Source organism: Oncorhynchus nerka, linkage group LG4, assembly GCF_034236695.1.
Source record: "Oncorhynchus nerka isolate Pitt River linkage group LG4, Oner_Uvic_2.0, whole genome shotgun sequence".
In the NCBI taxonomy this organism is placed as follows: domain Eukaryota; kingdom Metazoa; phylum Chordata; class Actinopteri; order Salmoniformes; family Salmonidae; genus Oncorhynchus; species Oncorhynchus nerka.
Window position 1 is genome coordinate 8736682 of NC_088399.1, and position 24647 is coordinate 8761328.

The 24647-nt window shown below is 38.9% G+C and overlaps 1 protein-coding gene across 1 annotated transcript in view; it reads right to left on the minus strand.

Annotated features, from left to right (window-relative positions):
* The window catches only part of LOC115117078 (LIM homeobox transcription factor 1-beta-like), a 129389-nt gene extending 110781 nt beyond the window's left edge, over positions 1 to 18608 (minus strand). The window contains exons 1-2 of the mRNA XM_065017199.1: positions 18019 to 18608; positions 17335 to 17521 (exon numbers count right to left, since the gene is read on the minus strand). Of these exons, the coding sequence (XP_064873271.1) occupies positions 17335 to 17521; positions 18019 to 18157 (326 nt within the window). The 5' untranslated portion in view covers positions 18158 to 18608. The remainder of the gene's footprint in view (positions 1 to 17334; positions 17522 to 18018) is intronic.
* Between the last annotated feature and the right edge of the window lie 6039 nt (positions 18609 to 24647).

Sequence of the window (24647 nt, forward strand, 5' to 3'; positions counted from 1 at the left end):
ACTCCCTGGTACACTTCCTTCCCTTTGATAGATGGAGAACACTCTAGATCTTTTGGTTTCTAATAAAACAAAGCTGTTAATTTTTACAATGTGACACCCTGCATGCCTTCTCGTTTACTAATGAATTATGGTTGGCTTGGACAGAGGGGGCAGATAGCAAAACATTTAAGAGGCTCCACAGTTTCACTGACAGGCTTTATCGTCTTGTGTAACAGGGAGGAACACGTAGCCAGACAGAAGGAAGATAAAGTGGAGTGTCTGAGGTCGCAAGGAGACGCTTTGTGCAGAAACCTACACCGATTTCCTAGCAACGGAATCCACCGTAATATATAAAAAGTTAAAAAGGTGTCAGAGGCCGTATATCCTCACTAGTCATGTGAAGTCTACAGCTACGCGGATCATTTTCCAAAAAGCTACAAAGATTTCACAATAAATTCCTCCATTAAGACTCCTTAACTTCTCTTTTATTTGAGTCTAAAATGTGCAATAATGACGTACGATAAAGAGGTTTTTGCAACTACGTCTTTTCTCAAAAAAACGTTGTCTCTTTAACTCACACGAAGAAGAATTGAAGCTCAATGCGTAGGAGTCGGTGGTGCAGAGGGTTTGGGGAGGTAGATGCCAGACCAAGGCTCCGTTAGACCACCTGCTTCCCCAACAGAACTGAGAGGAAGCCAATGAGCTCACGGGTTACATGAGACACAATAATACAATTATTGTGTATAGTCAGATGAATATAAATAGTTTGTTTCAATAACGTTTACATGCTTTGCAATAAGAACCATTTCAACTGATTGTCCTGTTCACGTGACGTATCTGAAAATCAGGCCACCTGATGGGACTTTTAGAGTAACGACATTTGTTTCAGTGTATCTGGTCTTTTGCCCTAACTGACTTTCAAAACACTTGGAGGTGAAAATCTAGGAAAAACTCTCTAGAAAGGCCAAATAAATAAATAAACTCCCCCCATAAAACCCCTTCCATGGGTGGACTCCCCCACCTGGAAACATGACCAACCAGGGTGTGTGCACAAAGGAATGTACAATGCCCAGGTCCATAAAGGGGAGTATAGGACCGTACAGCGAGTGCAGACTGCAGAGGGTCTGTACAGAAAGAGTGGCATCTTGAAGAGACACCTTCCAGTCCATTTCAAGGCACTGTACTCAAAGGAAAACCAGCGAGGGGGGGGCTTTCCTGCGGCATTCCTGGAAGCGACAGGTGGGGGGGGGCAAGGCCTTTGTGTTTCTCATGATATTTGCCAAATGTGGTGATGGCAGACCGTTGACCACTATCCAAACACGTCTCCCTATACACCTCTGTTCACTTTAACACCAGTATTTCCAGCAACAGATTTTTTTATATATATATATTTTAAGGTAAAAATAAAAGAAAAAAGTATATATATACCTGTTCATTTTTTTTTACCTTAAAATAATTTGAATTCATGAATTCATGATATTTCTCGCTGTTGGCCTTCAATGAACCGTGGAAGAGGAGGTTGGCCTTCAATGAACCGTGGAAGAGGAGGTTGGCCTTCAATGAAACCGTGGAAGAGGAGGTTGGCCTTCAATGAAACCGTGGAAGAGGAGGTTGGCCTTCAATGAACCGTGGAAGAGGAGGTTGGCCTTCAATGAACCGTGGAAGAGGAGGTTGGCCTTCAATGAACCGTGGAAGAGGAGGTTGGCCTTCAATGAACCGTGTGAACCGAGTGGAATCATCAAATACACTCTCACAGAGAGTGGAATCATCAAATACACTCTCACAGAGAGTGGAATCATCAAATACACTCTCACAGAGAGTGAGAGCAAACTCCTTCCTTTCATCCTTCAAGTACACCGTATCAACCTGAAGAGAGAAAGAGGGAGATCTAGAATTTAAAAGCAATATTGGCAAAGCCAGGATTTTTTTTTTTAAGAAAAAAAAAGAAGAGTCTAAGTGAAAAGAACAACAGACAGAACTGGCAACTACTGACTTTTTAAAACTGGAAATATGAAAAAGGCCCCGACACCAAACGATGAAAAGATACTTACGGGAATTTTGCCAAATCAATACTCTTGGCAGAGCTGGGTGTTGGAAGTGCACCGGAGGGGATATAATTCTCATGCTCATTTGGCCAAGGAGGGTTTTGTTGGTTGGGGGGTGTGGGGGCGTAATTATAGAGCCCCATCCCATTCTGAACTGTTCTTTCCACCATTTTCCTCCGTGCTTGACACAAATAAGGGGATTAGGAGCCCGGTCTTCCGTTGCCCCTCCGTTGAGGACAAAGCGGAGGGGAGCTTAGTGTCACAGTTAGTGATAAAATTACAGATCAGTGTCAGTCAGCTGCTACAGAAACATGGGGTAACCTAATCTCATTAGAAGATGAAGAGGGGGTATATGAAAAAGTGGGAAGGTGGGGGCAGGGGTTATCAGTGATAGCTCAGAGTAGTCTCACATCTCTTATGGGTTAACATGTTACCCAGTCTCTTATGGGTTAGTTAACATGTTATCCAGTCTCTTATGGGTTAGTTAACATGTTACCCAGTCTCTTATGGGTTAACATGTTACCCAGTCTCTTATGGGTTAGTTAACATGTTACCCAGTCTCTTATGGGTTAGTTAACATGTTACCCAGTCTCTTATGGGTTAGTTAACATGTTACCCAGTCTCTTATGGGTTAACATGTTACCCAGTCTCTCTCACATCTCTTATGGGTTAACATGTTACCCAGTCTCTTATGGGTTAGTTAACATGTTATCCAGTCTCTCTCTCATCTCTTATGGGTTAACATGTTACCCAGTCTCTTATGGGTTAGTTAACATGTTACCCAGTCTCTTATGGGTTAGTTAACATGTTACCCAGTCTCTTATGGGTTAGTTAACATGTTACCCAGTCTCTTATGGGTTAACATGTTACCCAGTCTCTTATGGGTTAGTTAACATGTTACCCAGTCTCTTATGGGTTAACATGTTACCCAGTCTCTCTCTCATCTCTTATTGGTTAACATGTTACCCAGTCTCTTATGGGTTAGTTAACATGTTACCCAGTCTCTTATGGGTTAACATGTTACCCAGTCTCTTATGGGTTAACATGTTACCCAGTCTCTTATGGGTTAGTTAACATGTTACCCAGTCTCTTATGGGTTAGTTAACATGTTACCCAGTCTCTTATGGGTTAGTTAACATGTTACCCAGTCTCTTATGGGTTAGTTAACATGTTACCCAGTCTCTTATGGGTTAACATGTTACCCAGTCTCTTATGGGTTAGTTAACATGTTATCCAGTCTCTTATGGGTTAGTTAACATGTTACCCAGTCTCTTATGGGTTAACATGTTACCCAGTCTCTTATTGGTTAGTTAACATGTTACCCAGTCTCTTATGGGTTAGTTAACATGTTACCCAGTCTCTTATGGGTTAGTTAACATGTTACCCAGTCTCTTATGGGTTAACATGTTACCCAGTCTCTCTCACATCTCTTATGGGTTAACATGTTACCCAGTCTCTTATGGGTTAGTTAACATGTTATCCAGTCTCTCTCTCATCTCTTATGGGTTAACATGTTACCCAGTCTCTTATGGGTTAGTTAACATGTTACCCAGTCTCTTATGGGTTAGTTAACATGTTACCCAGTCTCTTATGGGTTAGTTAACATGTTACCCAGTCTCTTATGGGTTAACATGTTACCCAGTCTCTTATGGGTTAGTTAACATGTTACCCAGTCTCTTATGGGTTAACATGTTACCCAGTCTCTCTCTCATCTCTTATTGGTTAACATGTTACCCAGTCTCTTATGGGTTAGTTAACATGTTACCCAGTCTCTCTCACATCTCTTATGGGTTAACATGTTACCCAGTCTCTTATGGGTTAACATGTTACCCAGTCTCTTATGGGTTAGTTAACATGTTACCCAGTCTCTTATGGGTTAGTTAACATGTTACCCAGTCTCTTATGGGTTAGGTAACATGTTACCCAGTCTCTTATGGGTTAACATGTTACCCAGTCTCTTATGGGTTAGTTAACATGTTACCCAGTCTCTTATGGGTTAACATGTTACCCAGTCTCTCTCTCATCTCTTATTGGTTAACATGTTACCCAGTCTCTTATGGGTTAGTTAACATGTTACCCAGTCTCTCTCACATCTCTTATGGGTTAACATGTTACCCAGTCTCTTATGGGTTAGTTAACATGTTACCCAGTCTCTTATGGGTTAACATGTTACCCAGTCTCTCTCTCATCTCGTATGGGTTAACATGTTACCCAGTCTCTCTCTCATCTCTCATGGGTTAACATGTTACCCAGTCTCTTATGGGTTAACATGTTACCCAGTCTCTTATGGGTTAACATGTTACCCAGTCTCTTATGGGTTAGTTAACATGTTACCCAGTCTCTTATGGGTTAGTTAACATGTTACCCAGTCTCTTATGGGTTAACATGCTACCCAGTCTCTCTCACATCTCTCATGGGTTAACATGTTACCCAGTCTCTTATGGGTTAGTTAACATGTTACCCAGTCTCTTATGGGTTAACATGTTACCCAGTCTCTTATGGGTTAGTTAACATGTTACCCAGTCTCTTATGGGTTAGTTAACATGTTACCCAGTCTCTTATGGGTTAGTTAACATGTTACCCAGTCTCTTATGGGTTAGTTAACATGTTACCCAGTCTCTTATGGGTTAACATGTTATCCAGTCTCTTATGGGTTAGTTAACATGTTACCCAGTCTCTTATGGGTTAACATGTTACCCAGTCTCTTATGGGTTATTTAACATGTTACCCAGTCTCTCTCACATCTCTTATGGGTTAACATGTTACCCAGTCTCTTATGGGTTAGTTAACATGTTACCCAGTCTCTCTCTCATCTCTTATGGGTTAACATGTTACCCAGTCTCTCTCTCATCTCTTATGGGTTAGTTAACATGTTACCCAGTCTCTCTCTCATCTCTTATGGGTTAACATGTTACCCAGTCTCTTATGGGTTAGTTAACATGTTACCCAGTCTCTTATGGGTTAACATGTTACCCAGTCTCTTATGGGTTAGTTAACATGTTACCCAGTCTCTTATGGGTTAGTTAACATGTTACCCAATCTCTTATGGGTTAACATGTTACCCAGTCTCTCTCACATCTCTTATGGGTTAACATGTTACCCAGTCTCTCTCACGGGTTAACATGTTATCCAGTCTCTTATGGGTTAGTTAACATGTTACCCAGTCTCTCTCTAATCTCTTATGGGTTAACATGTTACCCAGTCTCTCTCACATCTCTTATGGGTTAACATGTTACCCAGTCTCTTATGGGTTAGTTAACATGTTACCCAGTCTCTTATGGGTTAGTTAACATGTTACCCAGTCTCTTATGGGTTAACATGTTACCCAGTCTCTCTCTCATCTCTTATGGGTTAACATGTTACCCAGTCTCTTATGGGTTAGTTAACATGTTACCCAGTCTCTTATGGGTTAGTTAACATGTTACCCAGTCTCTTATGGGTTAACATGTTACCCAGTCTCTCTCTCATCTCTTATGGGTTAACATGTTACCCAGTCTCTTATGGGTTAGTTAACATGTTATCCAGTCTCTTATGGGTTAACATGTTACCCAGTCTCTTATGGGTTAACATGTTACCCAGTCTCTTATGGGTTAGTTAACATGTTATCCAGTCTCTCTCACATCTCTTATGGGTTAACATGTTACCCAGTCTCTTATGGGTTAGTTAACATGTTACCCAGTCTCTTATGGGTTAGTTAACATGTTACCCAGTCTCTTATGGGTTAACATGTAACTCAAGTAGCTTCACTCTGCTTTTATGGTGACAGTGGATTGTCATTAATCTCAAACAATTTATGCCACACACAGTTAAGTGTTTATGCCACCCGTAGTTACGTGGCTATGGGCAAGGAGCAGTCCCTCTACTCAAATACTCTCGTGGGGGGGGCTCTGTCAGGTTGCGCCTGCGTCTCCACACGCTGGTAGAATGTGGCGTCTGGGCGCGAGAACGGGGCTTTGGGTCCACAGCGTCGGCATGGCAGCACTTGCCACAGTGGTGACAGCTACTCCTCGCGCCCCGGTGGAAGAAGAGGTGGGCCGCTGTATTTGGAGAAGCATTCCACTACGGGGGGGGGGGATAACGTACAGGAAGTGGGAGGAGGCTAGCTCCCTGACTCCATTCCACATGTGTGTTCGAAAAAGGGCCATCCAGAGAGAACAGGAAGATCTTACAGAATCTTACAGAAACGTTGCCTGAATGATATTGGGGGGGATCCAAGTCATTTGACTAATATTTGCCTGTAAGTAAGAGTGACTTCCAGAGGTAGGAGCTTTGTACGCCATTGTCTGTCTTCACAGGAATCGAGGGTTGCATTCCTGCTCAATATTTCTACAGAAGACAACTCACTACCCAGTCAAGATTGTGAAATTGAATAAAATAATGAACAGTGGACTCTTGAATATCTTGTGTGCATTTAAGCTGAGTGTCATGTACTTGTTGATTGACTCTGTGGTGACTAAAGATTCCATGGCACGTACCGTAAGAGTAGGGGTGTTAACCCCGGTGTCTTGGCTAAATTCCCAATCTGATCCCCATCGTGGCCACCTGATCATCCCCGGCTTTCAGTTGGTTCATTCATCCCCCCTCTCCTCCCCCCCATTTAACTCTTCACCAGGTTGTTGCTGTAGAAGAGAATGTGTTCTCTGTCAACTTACCTGGTAAAATATATATATTTTTACAGTAAAACAATTGGTACAATATTACATGGGATTCTTCATCCTGTATCTGTGACACCGCGCTCCTTTTCTCGTTAGAGGGATGGATCGCTCTCGCTGACAGGGTCAGGAATGGGCTATTCAAACTATTGTATTAACACATAAACAGTCACGTTGAGGTTGTCAGGCCTTCAGGGAGGAAGAGGCTGTGTTGTTTCGAGCGTCAAATGACTTCAGGGGGGTTCAGGTCTGGACCTTTAGTTAAGTGCTCTGTGACAGACAATTTTGAGAAAAGCGCAAAAAAAAAAAAAAAAGTCTTGAATAATTTTGTACTGTAATAAAACATAAAAGAAAAGTGGCTTCTGAAACTGATTCTCATTACTGCCCAAATCTGTAAACATCCAGCACCGTATTTTGGATGATGCTTACTAGTAAATTTTGGAGTGTCTTTAAAAATAAAAATAAATTGGAGACCAGCCAACGATTTGTCAACAAAATTGTACCTTGCACACTAAAATAAAATAAAAATGCATGTATCCTGTTAACTCAAAGAAAAGAACGTGAGGATAATCTTGTCACCAACAACATGGCGTCCAAAACAACTGAGTGGTTTGGTACAGAAGCAGAAAAACAGCTCAATAAAAAAATAGAAGAGTGAAAACTATGCACATTATGGAATGATAGATAATTGCATCACCACACTTGGATGGTAGGACTGAGAAGGATGTGTTGATATGAAACTAGATACTTCCTTGCTGAGCACGCCCAAGCTAAAGCTACGCTAAACACACTGCTGAGCCAGAGGCCAGGCAAGCTGAAGCAATATCTTGTCAATATTGTACAAGCTGCTAACTTGGGCTATTTTCTTCTGAATATATACATATATATATATATATATATATAAATAACATTTTAGTAAACCCTCAACATGTCTTGAGTGGTTGATGCTGAAAAGAGCATTTTGCTAAACTGTGTTTGCTTGCTCTTTTCAGCATCAACCCTCAAGACATGTTGAGGGTTTACTAAAATGTTATTTAGATAGATAGATAGATAGATAGATAGATAGATAGATAGATAGATAGATAGATAGATAGATAGATAGATAGATAGATAGATCACACACACACACACATACATACATACACACCTACATACACACATAGATATATATACACACACATATATATACATATATATATATATATATACATTAAAAAGATAACTTTTTCTTCAAATCACTCTGTGTAATTCTTTGATTTAACAGCTAAATGCTCTCCACTTGCTCTTTCTGAAATAACCTCTCATAGACTGATGTGCAAATACCTCAGGGCTTTCTGTGTTTGCTAACAATCCAGTACAACTGGCCAAAAAGTACAGGAGACGCTCTAATCTCTTCACGTAAAGAGAACATCCCTGAAAATCTCCACATAACCATAGAACCCAACAGTCCCTAAGAAAGGGCCTGAATTGGTTGATGGACCATAGTCAAAAGCCTACCACGCTCAAATACAGTAGATGTATAAATATTGTTTCTCCCCCTGTGGGTGGATAAGACATGGGGGGGGGGGGTCAAGGATAGTGTCGTCTTAAAAACATGCATGCAGGTCAAAAAAATCTTCTTAGTCAGCATTTTAAACCGGGGTCCTGAGCTCTAGTTAATTAAAAAACAACATTTAAAAAAAAGGATTCGCTAATGGCCACTGACCAAAAAAAGTCCCCATCAGCACAACAAAGAACATCATCACCCACGAGGGATGTGTGTGTTCAGGACTGAACAACTGTGTTCGCTTGCTCTTTTCAGCATCAACCACTCAAGACGTGTTGAGGGTTTACTAAAACTGAACGTGCCCTGTCAAATCTGCCTGAATTGAAATGAGTGACGAATATGGCATTTCATTCAGAGAAAACTGCAAAAAAAAAAAATCTCAGAGCTCTTCCTCCTTATTAATTAAGCTTTTTAAAATATTTTATTTACTGTTCTAGAAGGAGGGTTGCTCTGTTGTCTCTGTAAACTGAGAAATATTTTCTGAGCAGAAGTAATATAAACATAGCTAAAAGAGAGTCCGTTGGGTTCGGAGCCCTGTCCCAACGGACAAAGCGCCCCTAGAATTCCATCGCCAGGGGAACAATCGTCAGGAGCTACAGTTTTCCACGTCAGGATCAGTCACAACCAGGAAATGCAGTGCCTTCTGTAAGAATTCACACCCCTTGGCTTTTTAAACATTTTGTTATGTTACAGCCTGAATTTACAATAGATCAAATGTAGATTTGTTTTCACTGGCCTACACACAATACCCCCAAAGTGGAATTATGTTTTTAGAAAATTGTACTAATTAATTAAAAAATAAAAATCCCAAAATGTCTTGAGTCAATAAGTATTCATCCCCTTTGTCATGGCAAAGCCTAAATATGTTTAGGAGTAAACTTTGCTTAACAAATAATAAGTTGCATGGACTCACTGTGTGTGCAATCTCTGTACCCCACACATACAATTATCTGTAAGGTCCCTCAGTCAAGCAGTGCATTTCAAAACAGATTCAACCACAAAGACCAGGGAGGTTTTCCATTGCCTTACAAAGAAGGGCTCCTATTGGTTGATAGGTATAAAAATAAAAAAAAACACACATTGAATATCCCTTTGAGTTATTAATTACACTTTGGATGGTGTATCAATACAACCTGTCATTACAAAGATACAGGTGTCCTTCCTAACTCAGTTGCCGGAGAGGAAGGAAACCGCTCAGGGATTTCACCATGAGGCCAGTGGTGATTTTAAAACAGTTACAGAGTTGAATGGCTGTGATAGGAGAAAACTGAGGTTGGATCAACAACATTATAGTTACTCTAAAATACTAACCTAACTAACAGTGAAAAGAAGGAAGCTTGTACAGAATAAAACATATTTAGAAACATGCATCCTGTTTGCAATAAGGCACGAAAGTAAAACTGCTAAAAACGTGGCAAAGCAATGAGCTTTATGTCATGAACACAAAGCGTTATGTTTGGGGCAAATCCAACATAACACATCACTGATGGGTACCTCTTCATATTTTCAAGGATGGTAGCTGCTTCATGTTATGGGTATGCTTGTCATAGGGAGTTTATTTTATGATAAAAAGAAACAGAATAGAGCTAAGCAAAGGCAAAATCCTAGAGGAAAACTTGGTTCAGTTTGCTTTCCAATAGACACCGGGAGACAAATGTACCTTTCAGCAGGACAATAAACTAAAACACGAGGCCAAATATACACTGGAGTTGCTTACCAAGATGACATTGAATGTTCCTTAGTGGTCTAGTTACAGTTTTCACTTAAATAGTCTTGAAAATCTATGGCAAGACTAGAGTCTAACAATGATCAACAACCAACTTGACAGAGATTGAAGAATGTATTAAATAATAATGTGCAAATATTGTACAATCCAGGTTTCCAAAGCTCTTAGAGACTTACCCAGAGAGACTCACAGCTCTTAGAGACTTACCCAGAGAGACTCACAGCTCTTAGAGACTTACCCAGAAAGACTCACAGCTGTAATAGCTGCCAAAGGTGATTCTAACATGTGTTTGAGTCAGGGGGTTGAATACTTATCTAATCAAGACATATTAGTGTTTTTGTTTTACAAATGCTATAGAGTTTATCTTCCACTTTGACATTACAGAGTATATTGGGTAGATCATTGACAACAAAAATGACAATGAAATCCATTTTAATCTCACTTTCTAACAACAAGGGGTGTGAATACTTTCTGAAGGCACTGTACTGTACATGGAGGTTGGAAATGTTTAATGGGATACCATCCAACATTTACAGACAATCATTGAATCCATTGAGATGCACTTCAACTATTATTCTCAACGAACGATCTGCTTTTGTGTTCTGGAAAGATGGTGACCAAAAATACTGGTATTGAATGTATTATTAGGATTATTCTGCTTTCTCCCTTTGTTCTGAAAACAAATAAATGACTCTCAAAGTCACACACACACACACACACACACACACACGGAATTCCTCTCCAAATTTCACGCAAAGCCTGCTGCATAGTCGCCTGGTTGCCAGGGAGACATCCTAAACCCCAATTGGCTGGAGCCCACATGTTAGCCTTGGTGAGGTTTGGAGCAGCTCTGTGTTATTCTATGGTGAAATGACATCACTGTCTACTCTTCCCCCAGCACACAGTCCCCAGAACACAGTCTCATCTCATGCTCACGTAAAAATATTAAAATGTATTGCCATTTTCTCACAAGATTACAATCAAATATGTGGCGCTGTGCGGCTAGGTAGGTAGAGCAAGGCATTTCCAACGCCAAAGGCCACGGGTTTGATCGCCGCTGGGGCCACCCATACGTAAAATGCACAAATACAATTGTTTGTCATATATTATTAGTATTATTGTTATATTGAATAAGATGCAGGTATTTCATCAAAGTTTCAATCCATGCAAATCATTATGTTGCCAGGGGTACAACTTCCCAGAAATGTCCCAGAACACATTATCCCCAGAGGTGAAATAATGTTACGAAACACATTTTCAAAAGTAGCCTGTTGACAAACATTATCCAGGTATAAAGTCCAGAAACAAAATATATTTTCGACACATAATAGTATTGCAATTAGCCTAGAACTGCAACAGCTGCAGAACTAGTTTAAAGAGTAGACTCCGCCTGTGAGTAGAAAGCTGCTCTAGTATTTAGGCAGCTACTAAATGTTCCATTTGACACAACTTGTAAAAGAAGCTCACAGTGTGGTCGAGAAATAGCATAGTGGAATTAATCAGAAATCATTTGTCGGCTCAAAAGGAACACACACAACAACATAAAACACATGAAGTAAAATGTTCAGAAAAAAAAACAAAAAAGCCACTTGTGAATTAAAACCATTTACAGAGTGAATGGAGGTGTCAACACAGCCAAAGCAGGAACATAAACTTCCTATTTAAGTTTTATTTAACATCAGGATGATAACATCCCAATTCAGATGTTTTTGATAAATATTTATATTTTTACAACAAAAAATAGTGTTCTCCTAACGTTCACTAAAACGTCGTAAACAACATTTGTAACAACCACCACAGAACGCTCCCCAAACGTTCTCATTAGGTTTCCAGGTAACGTAATAACACAATGTACCAGTAATGTTTTCCCAGCAAACCAAAATAACTTATCTGAAAAGTTCCCAGAACATTCGCTAGGTTGCGGAAAATGTTCTCATAACACAAAAAAAACTGTCCATTCATAGTGAATAATATAGAATGCTTGTGTAAAACATTCACCCGATGTTGCAAGAACGTTCCTGTAAGACATTTCATTTGTTCTTTAAAGGTTCCCCAAATATTTCCACAACCTAAAGAAATCAAATCAAATTTATTTATATAGCCCTTCGTACATCAGCTGATATCTCAAAGTGCTGTACAGAAACCCAGCCTAAAACCCCAAACAACAAGCAATGCAGGTGTAGAAGCACGGTGGCTAGGAAAAAACTCCCTAGAAAGGCCAAAACCTAGGAAGAAACCTAGAGAGGAACCAGGCTATGTGGGGGAAATCAATCTAGTGGGAACATTGTGGGTGAAATCACAAAATATATGTTCCCAAAACACAAAAAAAAAACTGTCCAGTTGTGCAGATAATTCAACAATGTTTCTATTGAGTACAAAAAAAACTTTCACCTGATGTTACAAGTGTTCCCAAAACACATTTAGCTTGTTCTTTAAAAAGGTTCACAGAATGTTTGATTAGGTTGTGGTAACATTGTGGGGACATGACAATTGGCATATTTGGAACATGACACATGCACAGGACACCTGTATTGTACAGTCTTCACTATCCCATGCGCAACCATATGGGATAGCTGTGGCCTTGTGGGTTTTCAGACCCACATGGTCAATCAGGACACAGGACACCATTTCTGAGTTGTTAAAATGTGACCATCCTCTTCATATGCTGTGATTTTGAAATGCAGAAAAAAAAGTCAAGAAGTTTTCTTATTTAGTTTGAAGGTTCTGAATCTTTATTTTAAAAAGCATGAATACAAGCTATTTAAAGGAATCTCTATTCAACTAATATCCCATCTCTTAAGACTTTCAACACATGATGAAGAAAGAAAACGATAAAATAGTGTTATAAAATCACAGCATATGGGATGGGAACATTTTAACAACTCAGAAATTGTGTCCTGTGTCCTGATTGACCATATTTGGCTGAAAACCCCACAAGGCCACAGCTATCCCCTGTTGGCGCAGAGGGTTAATGATCTGACTGCAGAGCTGAAGATTTGCAGGTTCAATCCCACATATTCATGTTAAAGCTCAGATATACTATTTTAAAAGAAAGGATGGCTTTATTTCATCCAAACGTATAAATACGGTCAGAAATACAGAATTTAGACTCACAAAAAAATAAAACATTGTGTAAAAATGTACTTTTTAAAAAGCAAAAGTGATCCTAGATAAGAACTGATAGTTTTGGATACCTTGTAAATATGGTCCAGAAGTATGCAGTATATAAAGAGGTTGGGTGAACAACCCAGTTACCCGTATTTCCCTGAGTAGGGCGGCAGGTAGCCTAGTAGTTAGAGCGTTGGGCCAGTAACCGGAAAGGTCAAAATCTGTCGTTCTGCCCCTGAACAAGGCAGTTAACCCACTGTTCCTAGGCCCTCATTGTAAATAAGAGTTCTTAACTGACTTGCCTAGTTAAACAAAGGTAAAAAATCAAATAAAAATATATATAAAAAAAATAAAAAGTTAGCTATGTCTAAAGGAAGGATGGAATTCCTGATTGACCATAAAGAAGAAGACTCTGGGAACGTTCTTGCATCCTAAAAGAATCATCTGTACAACTGGACAGTTTTTTTGTGTTTTTGGAACTTATGTTTTGTGATTTCCCCACAATATCCCCACCCGACTGTTCCCACAACCTAATGAAACATTCTGAGAACCTTTATAGAACATATTAAATGTATCCTGGGAACATTCTTGTAACATCAGGTGAATGTTTTTTTTTTTTTACACCCTAAAATAAAACATTGTAGAATAATCCACACAACTGGACAGTTTGTGTTTTGGGAAGATATCTTTTGTGATGTTCACCTAATGTTCCCATCAGAATGTTACCACAACCTAATGAAACATTCTGGGAACCTTTAAAAGAACAGATGAAATGTGTTCTGGGAACATTCTAGGAACATTCTAGGAACATTCTAGGAACATTCTTGCGACATAAGGCAAATGTTTTATGCAAATATTCTATAATCATCCCCAAAACTGGACAGTTGTTGTGTTATGAGAACATTTGCCGAGACCTAACGAATGTTCTTGGAACTTTCACAGAACCAACTTTAGTTTGCTGGGGAGGGATGGAAATATGAGTATTTACAGTAGCCTACAGATAATTACAGTGCACCGTGTGTTGTGTGCTTCCTTCTCCCCAGCGTCCTGTCAGGGGCTGCCGGCTTTGCCTTAGGTCTGACTAATGTGTCTTAAATGAGTGCCATAAAAAGTGAGAATGAGTGTGAATGACATCTCTAAGTATCCCATCATTGTGAGTAAACACTATTTTGTAGTTAGGCGAGAGAATTGATAAGTGTATTTCTTGTCATGTGTTTGAAAGAGGCTGCAAGTACTACGACAAGGCTGTGTGAGCGTTAAAGATGTGTCTTCAAATGGAGAGGTTTAACAGAGGGTTAAACATGCAGAGGCATCCTGCTCACCATTGGACTAGCCCCCAGGAACACAGCTAGCATGCCTGACCAGTGACGGGCACTGCTTTTAGCTGCTCTAGACTACCACAAAGGAAAATACTGGATAAAACAACATTAAATGCATACTATAATGTTATTACAATCCATCATTCAATTTGTTTTTGTTTCAATACCCACATAAACAAGTCTAAAATTACATCAACATGTGGAGAAAAAATATATACTTAAAAGCAACAATTGGCATAACACAAAGCTATTCTGATAAATATTTCTAAATTATTGTTATAAGCAATTTGAATGTTTTGGAAGTTAAGTTTAAAATGCTGTAATTATTTATTGTAATGATGTCTTCTTCTTTTTTTTATGTCACCTTTTGGTGACATGTAAATCTATTCAAACTACTTCTCAAGAAAAAAATCCCAGTAGAAAACTAATGGAAACATTCACATATCATGTTTTCAATGTGGGCCTATTAGTCTACATTAAATGTGTGAATCACCTTAAATCCTAAATTGAGACTTACAGGGATACAAAATACAGTCAGTTAACTTTTTGACAATAAATGAGGATTTTGAGTTTGAAGAGAGGCCTACAAATCATTTCATTATGGTTTGGGCACCAAGCCCAGATATTAACTTTTTAAAAATCTGATTTAGTTTTGACTGATCGTGGCCTAAGCCAATGTTTGCATTACCCCAGAATGAAACTACAAATATTCACAGCAGCGACACAGGCTGAATGTAGACTCAAGGCACTATCTTTCAGCTGATCAACAACATCCTCGTAGGAGCAAATGTAGGAACGCAATGACAAAATTCTAGGAGAAAAGCCTACCCAAAACCTCAAATATGACACTATAAAATGACAGCAGGTCATTAAAAAAATAAATCACGTGGCAAAAAAAAAATAGTACATCTAAATAAATCTCATGACCTTTTGATTTGCACACTCATATTATTGGCAAGCTTCCCACTAACACGTTTACAATATCTCCCCCATATACCTCAATGACTTACGTCATCAAAACACTAGCAATAGCTTCTAGTAACGTTAGTACACCACTCTTGACCTGCCGTAAAAATAAAAAATATTTTAAAAATATTTTAAAAAAAACATGCATGCGCCAAAGCCCTTGAATCTGTGCGTTTCTCAGGTGAAGGAATTCCGAGCTGCGGCTATGAAAATTCCCATTGTTCCTACAAACTGCTTGCCATCGTGTCGGGGGAAGGCTGCTGAATGGCAGACAGACACAGGCAATGGATGTCGCCCATTGTTCCTTGCCAGACTTCTAGCAGGGAGCGATAATGTCGCAGTGATTGAAGTAGCAATGTTTAAAGCCCTTGGACAAAGAGCCCTTAAAACTTACTGACAGGCATGAAGAGCAACAGTGCAGTGAGCTGAGAACGAGAAACACCCCACACTGTCTACACACTGCCCAAACTGTCTGCACACGGCCCCCACATATACTAACTGCTAACCCCACCAGAGGCAGCCCCTCAGAACTACACATGATTTATACTTGCTAATATCATTATTTATATCTTCTAATATCACAACTGTGTTTCCATGGCGATCAAAGTAAAGGCACACACACATTGAACACGATATAAGGTCTTAATTGTTTCTGATTTGTTTCGTTTTGATCATTTCTACCATTCTGTTACCTCATAACTATTGAGACCATGCAACTAGACCATGTAACATACAACTAAATGTTCAATCCCAATAGTTTGATACATAGAGACAACCGCACCCAGCACCACAACACCCCACATAAACCTACACAATTATAAAACTAGGCTATAACTGCACAAAGGTTATAGCATGGTAATAGTAAGAGGATATAATTATTATAATATAGTAATAATAGTTATAATAGTTATAGCCTAATACTTGTACTTTATTGTCTGTAATAATAAAAGGCGTTGTCAGCTTGATAAAATATTACTGACAATGACAGAAAGTATTATCCCTCGTATTGTGGTTTTTATAATCATAGAATTCGTTCTGAAAAGTACAAAAGACAATTACTCAACAGCGAGTATAGAAAAGGTTAGTTCTATCCTTGGGACGTCTCTTCCCTAAACCTAACCACTACCTATAACCTAACGATTTTAAAACGTCTACTTCAATGGGGTATGGACGTCCCAAGGATCCCGAATAGCACGGGCAATATAGAAATGTTATATTGCAGAGATCATCTTATATACATTTCTAAAACACACCATATATTTAAAAAAATTGATGCAGTGATTATAGGTTATTGATCTTATATCAGACACATTTTTCCCCCATATAGTTTCCCAAGGTTTATAGACATAGAACCCCCACGTCAAAACTGTCTGATTAGATTTCATTTAACTTTCATTTCTACATACACTGTGCAAAATCTTTACCTTAAGATTTTGACTTCAATGACAATACCACAAAACCAAAAATAGCTATGTGATATTTCCCAGTCACTAAAACCAAATACGAAGACATTTAAAATATATATTTAGAAGGCCTTCAAATAATAACGCATGACTTCAATATGAAACAGAATGTATCGTTAACTGAAGACTAAATTAGGTCTGTTTTATTGTTAAAATTACACAGAAATGTGTTTTAAATAATCGTTAACATTAAATATATAACTTCTCTGGCAAATAGGCCTAAACCTAGGTTAGTTTCCAAAGGCTAATTCGAAGAATTATGAAGTAGGTGCATAGGCCCAAACATAGCACAATTGTCAAACACTATGATCATTTAAAAAAAACATAGCTACATAGCTATGGAACACAAACATGAGTAAGAGATTGTATAAGATAAAAATCCCCACTATGTATTTGATACAAAATGCGAAGAGAAAGAGTTGCGCCAATGTGGAGCGCGCTAAAGGCAAACGAGTTTGGTGTTATATAGTCCACTCGATTGTCGACCATGGTCCAATTACCAATGAAAATAGAAAGATATATGTGCTTACTGTTGGTAGTCAATTTTGCAGTAGAGTTTCCTATCTCTGAAGTAGCAAGTTGTGGTAAGCGGCTGTTGACACACCGCGCACTGCAAACACTCCTCGTGCCACGACGATTCGTTGACCCGCATCAGAAATCGGTCGGATATAGGCCGCTGACATCCCTCGCAGACGGCCTGATGATGGCATTCAGCACCTGGGTGATAAACGAACATTTGAATGTCTGTACCTTTCAGATTCACATACATAATGTCATAATATTGAGTGCACACACTGCAAGGATTTTCTACTCAATAAAACAGTTGTAATGTATGTTAGGGAGATAAAAACAATATTAGTAGGCGTAGCTTTGTTGCTCAAACTTACTAAATTACTCACAAATATAATGCATAAGCAACAGTTAAACCTGCCACTAGTTAAACCTGCCACTAACATCGATGTCAGGAGAATAGTTAGGTTAAAGTTACTGTTGGGTTTGCATACATAATTTGAATAGGCAATATGAAATATGAATTTCTATAATGCGTCTTATTTGTAGCTTATTGCTACAGGTGCATGCCAAGTGTTCTGTAAGGCCTTGCCGTCGCTGGCATATGAGACTAAGAGAATGAATCCATTAAATCAAAATATCATATGGTATCTTTACTTTCGAATATTAAGAGATAATATGGTCCCATCCGTCCGTAAACTCACCGATCATAACGCCCAAAGTGGCCGCTCCCGTTCTAAAATGATCTTCGATTTTAATACCGTCCAGCATCTTTGAACAGGCAGAATGATTCCTTGCCGAGAAGCGTCCCTCCAATGATTCGAGACCTGTTGCAATTTCCATAACAATGTATGGTCACAGACAGTGTGGTCTTTTCCACCCCAAACCCCTCCTTGTTGCACACTGAGCTTCTATGCAGAGGCAAAACCAGGGGAAAGAGTAGTTAATAGACACGACTTGGGATTGTTGTACTTTTACTGCGCGGTGATAAATAGCCTATTGGTGTTTGTTCAATGAAAAACGTTTTAAGTTACAGACTAACTCGTGACATAGCGAAGGAACACATTTGTCAAGAACGGTTTAAGGTTGTCACCTGCTCAATTTAGAGTGGTTTAGCGTGTCCCTATATCGTGCGGGATGGAAACATATATAATAGCGTCGACGCAAAGCGTTGAGTTTCTGGTGAATTCTCCGACTCCCAAATAACAATATTGCAGAGAAATTCAAGTAATAAGCAAGTGCTGTAAATCCAGAGACGTCGAGTGGAGAGGTTCCTTCCAAAGTGAGCGTTAAAGTTAATGTGCCATGCCGAGTGAACAGTCTCTTGAAGAGGGCGAAGCCGAGATTGAGCCAACTGGAGAGAAGCCCTCCCCTTGCCCTCCCAGTACCACTTTTTCTGCACTATTCTGCTGCTGTGGGATGCTATTGGTGCGCACTGTTTGTGTGTTCAGTGCCATGGAACTGAATCGTTCCGCCTCCAAAGGAGAATCAGAGAACCCTTGAAGTTAAATGGAACACAAGGCTACGTGTCTGTGGTGATTTGAAGCTAAGTATGTAGGCTAAGTATAGGACCAAAACAAACATGCACTTCAATGCATAATGTATAGCTACGCTTTTAGGGGGGGAAAAGGTGCTATCTAGAACCTAAAAGGTTTATTCAGCTGTCCCCATAGGAGAACCCTTTGAATAACATTTTTTGTTCAGGTAGAACCCTTTTGGTTCCAAATGGGTTCTTTTTCAGGTCGAACCCTACCTGGAACCAACAAGGGCTCTACCTGGAACCAAAAAGGGTTGTCCTATGGGGACAGCCGAACCCTTTCGGAACTCTTTTTTTCTAAGGGTGTAAGGCGTACAGGAATTATGAATAAATTTTGACATTGGCTTTTATTCAACAGATGTTGGTGCTGTGAGGGCATTATCCAACTTTGGACCATTTGGAAATACTATAGGAATATGGTTAGTCATTTTATTTTTAAATTTCGTTTATTATAATTGTTATTATTATTAATTTTATTATTTTTGTCATTATTATTTTTATCACTTCATTACTATAGGCTATATCCCACATTGAGGATGATGTGTTGTCAATACTTTAGAAAATTCTACAATTATTCATCATTATTATTTTATAAAAGTCAAACTTTTACCACCATTGCATTGTCTATTGCAAAGCATCAAGCCCGCCGCTTCCCACAACCGACTCACCTGGCGATTGGTCCCGATAACAACAAAGGCCTGGACCAATTGGAAGTCACCGGCGGAGGAGAGCCATCATAAGTGGTAGTAGGTGGTGGTGGGGGCCCCTCTCGCGCTATATGAAATGGCATATCTACATGATTAATAAACCCACAGATAAAACGGGAGATTTATGAAATGAAATGCTTTCCCTTCATCACTTCTTTATTCCACTGAATCATATCGTCTCTAAAAATGTAATATTCATAAGTTGTCTCCTTTGTCCTTAAAATGCACTAAAATTCATTTCACAGATAGCAATCTATAGGCTATCTATGACAATAGAAGAGGGATTGTATAGGCTATTTCGTAGGCCTATATTTTCCTGTATGAATTCATTAAATCAACCTGCGCGCCAATGGATTGAAAAGCATTTTGTAGGAATAAAGCCACAGACAGATCATTTGATCGCTATAATATTGGCATTAGTTTAACACGAATCAATCAACCGAGACTAAATAATGAAGTTAATTTTGTGTTTTTTTCCACAAAAAATGTATTTATTGCCATAGGTTTTTAGGCTACTTTTTTTGCATTTGTCAAGAGCGAAAACAATTAATGTAATCTAGGTGGTCTAATTATTTAGTCCAGACCACGTAAAACGTTTATAAAGGTCTATATACTGTGTCTATTCCCGTTAGGATCGTATTATTGTCAACCCGAAGGGTCTAACGTCTGTCGCACTTACAGATGTATGAACAATGCCATTGCATAATCCCCACAAAATAATACATATTTCCCCCGAAATAATAATTAATATTCCTCATCAGCAAATACAATAACAAAGGTTGCAAAAAATTGTAGGGTATAATAATAATAACAACACCACCAAACCAACTATATACGCAGGGATAAAAAATACAGTACAGATGTAGCCTAGGTTACGAACCATCAATTTATTTGACAATTAGCGTGAAAGAATATTCTGCATTGTCAACACTAAAATAAATCGCCATTCCAACATATTTTAACGTTTTACATTCAACATTGTAAACGTAGTGTCTACTATTACGGCTAATAGGCCTATATGTTACCGTTGATCATCTGTGTCCCCTCAATTCTCGGAGATATATGAGAATAGAATGTGGCTCAGTGGACAAGTGAGGCTATAAATCAGGCTACAGCTGCCCAGTCTCGGCCTCTAGGGCAGTGTACCTCGGGCTAGCGAGTTATTAGGTTCATCATCCCCTCCCCTCCATTGTTTTCCTAAGAAAATCTCTTTCAAAAATAATGTTGAGCGACCCCACCAAAACGAGTGTGTCATTCAAGACGGAGCTGACAGGACAGACAGGTCACTGACAGTATGGTTTACGGTGTTATTTTGATCCACTGAGCTAAATGGACTGCTTCCCCATGCACTCCACAGTTAAGTTCTCAGTGTAGCAGTCGAGCGTGTAATCGGGATAGAAACTCTGTTGGAGATCATTAGGCCTCCTCTATACTGACGCTTGCATTATCAGGTTCTTGACAGGGGAAACTTTTTTTAAAATTTTTTATTGACTTTCTATTGTTGACTTTTTATTTTTTTTATTATTATTATTATTATTATTAGGCTAATTATTATTATTATGGATTATTAGTTGAACGATTGCAGCATTCTTCATGAGGTCCCATGATATAGTCCAGAGGCCAGATTGATAGAGTTCGGATTCAGTCAGATACTCCTCAAAACAATACAAAAACGTAGGAATATCGAAGACAAATATGTTTTCTTAACTTTTTAAATAATAACATTGTATTATTCTTATGATTAGCCTATTATAATTATTAAATACATATTACTTTTGTAATGAGTAGCCTAAACAAGCATAACTTTCACTCCCTGCATCAGTGTTATGAAAAGATGGGCCTGTCTACTCTCTAGAGAACATCAGAAAATCTATTTTATATGAATAAATGCATCCTAGACTAAAATGACAAACAGCTTAGCCTGTAAAGCAGAACAGGCTAGGGAAAATAGAGGATGGCTTGTGCACCATATTGCAATAAATATGTCAAGAATTTGGGATGTTTGAGTGGTAAGGTTGAAGCAACCAACCTTCAGACGAAAGTCAAGGAGTGAAGTTGGGAGATGCATCCAGCTGCAGCCCAGCAGCATAGCCGGTAACTAAAACCAATACTGTCACCATCTACTGGCTGTGGTTAATCCCTACCACACACATCCTTTTCTTTCTTAGATTCCTTTCCTTCTATCCTCACTTTCTAACTCACTTTTCCTTCCCTACCTCCATTTCCTCCTTCCCTATCGCCTTGCCTAGCTCCCTTATCTCTCTACTGGCCATGGTTAACTCCAGGAAAATAAACTAGGAAAGGGATTAGTAGCGGAGGAAAGGAGCTAGGGAAGGAAGTGAGACAGGGAAGGAGGAGAGGAAGCTAGGAAGGAGGAAAATACAGGGATCTAGGAAAGGAGGAAAGGAAAGTCAGTGAAGAAAGGAGGACAGGAATCTACAAAATAAAAGGAGTTCACTTCTATGTGGTAGGGATTAACCACAACTAGCAGAGAAAAGGAAAGGAATCTATGAAAGGAGGAAAGGGAAGGGAGTGAGGAAAGGAATCTTGGAAAGAAAAAGAGGAGTTGACGTGTACAGTATGTGGTAGCTTAACCACGGCCAGTAGAGGGCGGTAGTATTGGTTTTAGTGACAGGCTAGCTAGCCTATGCTGTGGGGTTGAAGCTGGATTGGCTACTATTGGAAATTAGGGGAGGTGCATCTGTGATTGCCCAAGGTAAACACTGATGTGGATTTCCAACAGCAAGACTCAGTGTTGTCATTGTTTATGCAAGTTGGAATTTGTACTGTCGAAATAAACATGTCCCCAACCCCCATATCTCACACTCAAAAACGATGTGTGTACATTGTACTATCATTCGGTGAAAGAGCTTCAAATATCACATGCATTTGTACATCCAATGTATAGCCTACATGAATTGGCGCAAAATCAGTTCCTGTTTCAGTCACGTCTTTGGTCACGTTGGCGTGGGTCAAACAAAAACACTATAATGATTGGTTGATTTATTTTAGAGCCTCCCACAATGCAGAGGAGGCTCTAAATATGTGAAGTTGGCGAAGAGCAACTGCAGAAAATTGCAGTCAAAACTTCATGACCTTTGAGACTTCTGTAATGCCCCTGTCTCAGTGCTTTGATATTCTGGAGTATACTGACCCCTAGTGTTTACGATCAGTAGTGCACCAGTGCTGTTGAAGAAGCTACAGTTTCAGTCACTGCAGTAGCCTACAGTGACTGCATGCACATCTTTTCGTGATTTAAAAAATGGTTGTAATGTATGGATGGCTTCAAATAGTCTATCGAATATCTTGGTTGACATTCTCATTGAAAAGGATGACGAAACTGATGTGAACGTTTAATGAATTTGGCCATTATATCGATATCTTTAGTTTAAAACGACTGTCATTGAACGCGATAGCCCAGCTGAACTAGATTTATTCAACACGATATGCTCAGGCCTACTTCTAACGTGAAATTATTACCATAGTCTGGCCGTTTATGCCAATAAACCTACGTCTATTGAGTTCAAATGTTCTAACCACATATAGGCCTAGTATAATGTTGGGTTAGAAGTTAGAAACTATGTCATTGGCTTTCGAAGTGTTTCATAAAAGCAATGCTTTGCACCATGGCCATAAAATACTTCGAAACGCAATTAAATCTATCACATGTCAATGGTTAGCAGGCAATGGGCTAATGTGAATAAGCAATGTCCCCAAACACATATGGCTCGTCGACAATGACGAGGCCTTCCAGCCACTTTATAATATAGATAATATACTTTATCATCAAGTATGTAGCCTTATACATGACTTGAAAACCAAAATATATTATAATTTCGTAGGCTACATTTCACTTTCACCAGGTGAAACCCCAACGTCTGTAAAGCAATATATGTGAACACTTCCCAACGAATCTGAGATCATTTTGTAGAACAGGTGTGAGAACAGCTGCACGTGCTCCTTGCAGGGCTGGATAATGGGAACAAAACACGACCTATACTGAATAAACCTGCATGAACCTACTTCTACGTTTCCTTCCTGTGTCAGAAGAAGCAGCAAGGATGGTATTGGTAAGCATAATTCAATCATTTACATTTTTTTTATAGTTCGGCTGTGGTCTGAAAAGCTTTTACCATCAATTTGGATGACTTCCAAATCCAGTGATAGCTAACCAGATGGGATAAAACAAAACGTTCGGCTTTTTAATCCAAGCCTATATTTGGAGTCTTATTGCTTCGATGAAGTTCGTCTGATGAAGCCTTCACAGGTGTTTTTCGTTTTTTGGAAAGTTTAACAGAGTACAGTAATTATATTTCGGATAATGCTGTTGGGCTTAAAATATACTTTATTTCGTAAAGAATAGCCCTTATGGGAAATGAAGTCAATTCTGTATCTATTTTTTACGATTTAATGATCAATGATAAATAACATTATGCACAATTTTGGAGATAGGCTATATGCAATACCTTTTAGGCCTACGTTTGTAAAACAGCTAGAAAGGACTGCATGATTCCATCTTTTTCGATTACATCTCGAGCAGGCTTGAACATTTTACGCATACCTAAGTATAAATAATTGAGAATTTTCATGATCGAATAATAAAACAGGTCTATTACCATATAAACCGGCACGCTTTACAGTTTAAATGTTGGCTTTGCTATGGTTCATCAATATAAAAAGGGCTAAGTCAACTTCCAAACTGTAGACAAACTAAATTTGGATATAGCCTACATGCAACAGTTGAGTTTAAGCCAAATTCTGTTACATCTGGAATTTGTATATGTGATATTCAGTTGCCACTCCCTGATTCTCGATAGGCGTTGCCTCTATCTTTGGTATTGTTAATAATGAAAATAGCCCACCATACTTGAATTTAGCATGTTTCTTTGCAAAGAGAGAACGTTCGTTTTCTAAGGCTCGTGTCAAATCTACCTGTTCCAATACTAAAATAATACATTAAAAAGTTTATTACAAAAAAAAATGTTTAACAAAGTTATATTCTCATAATATTCAAGAGATTAGGACCAATAGCAATTTAATTAGGTGAATCGATTTTTATAAAAATGTGCTGGTAATTTGGTGTGAAAAC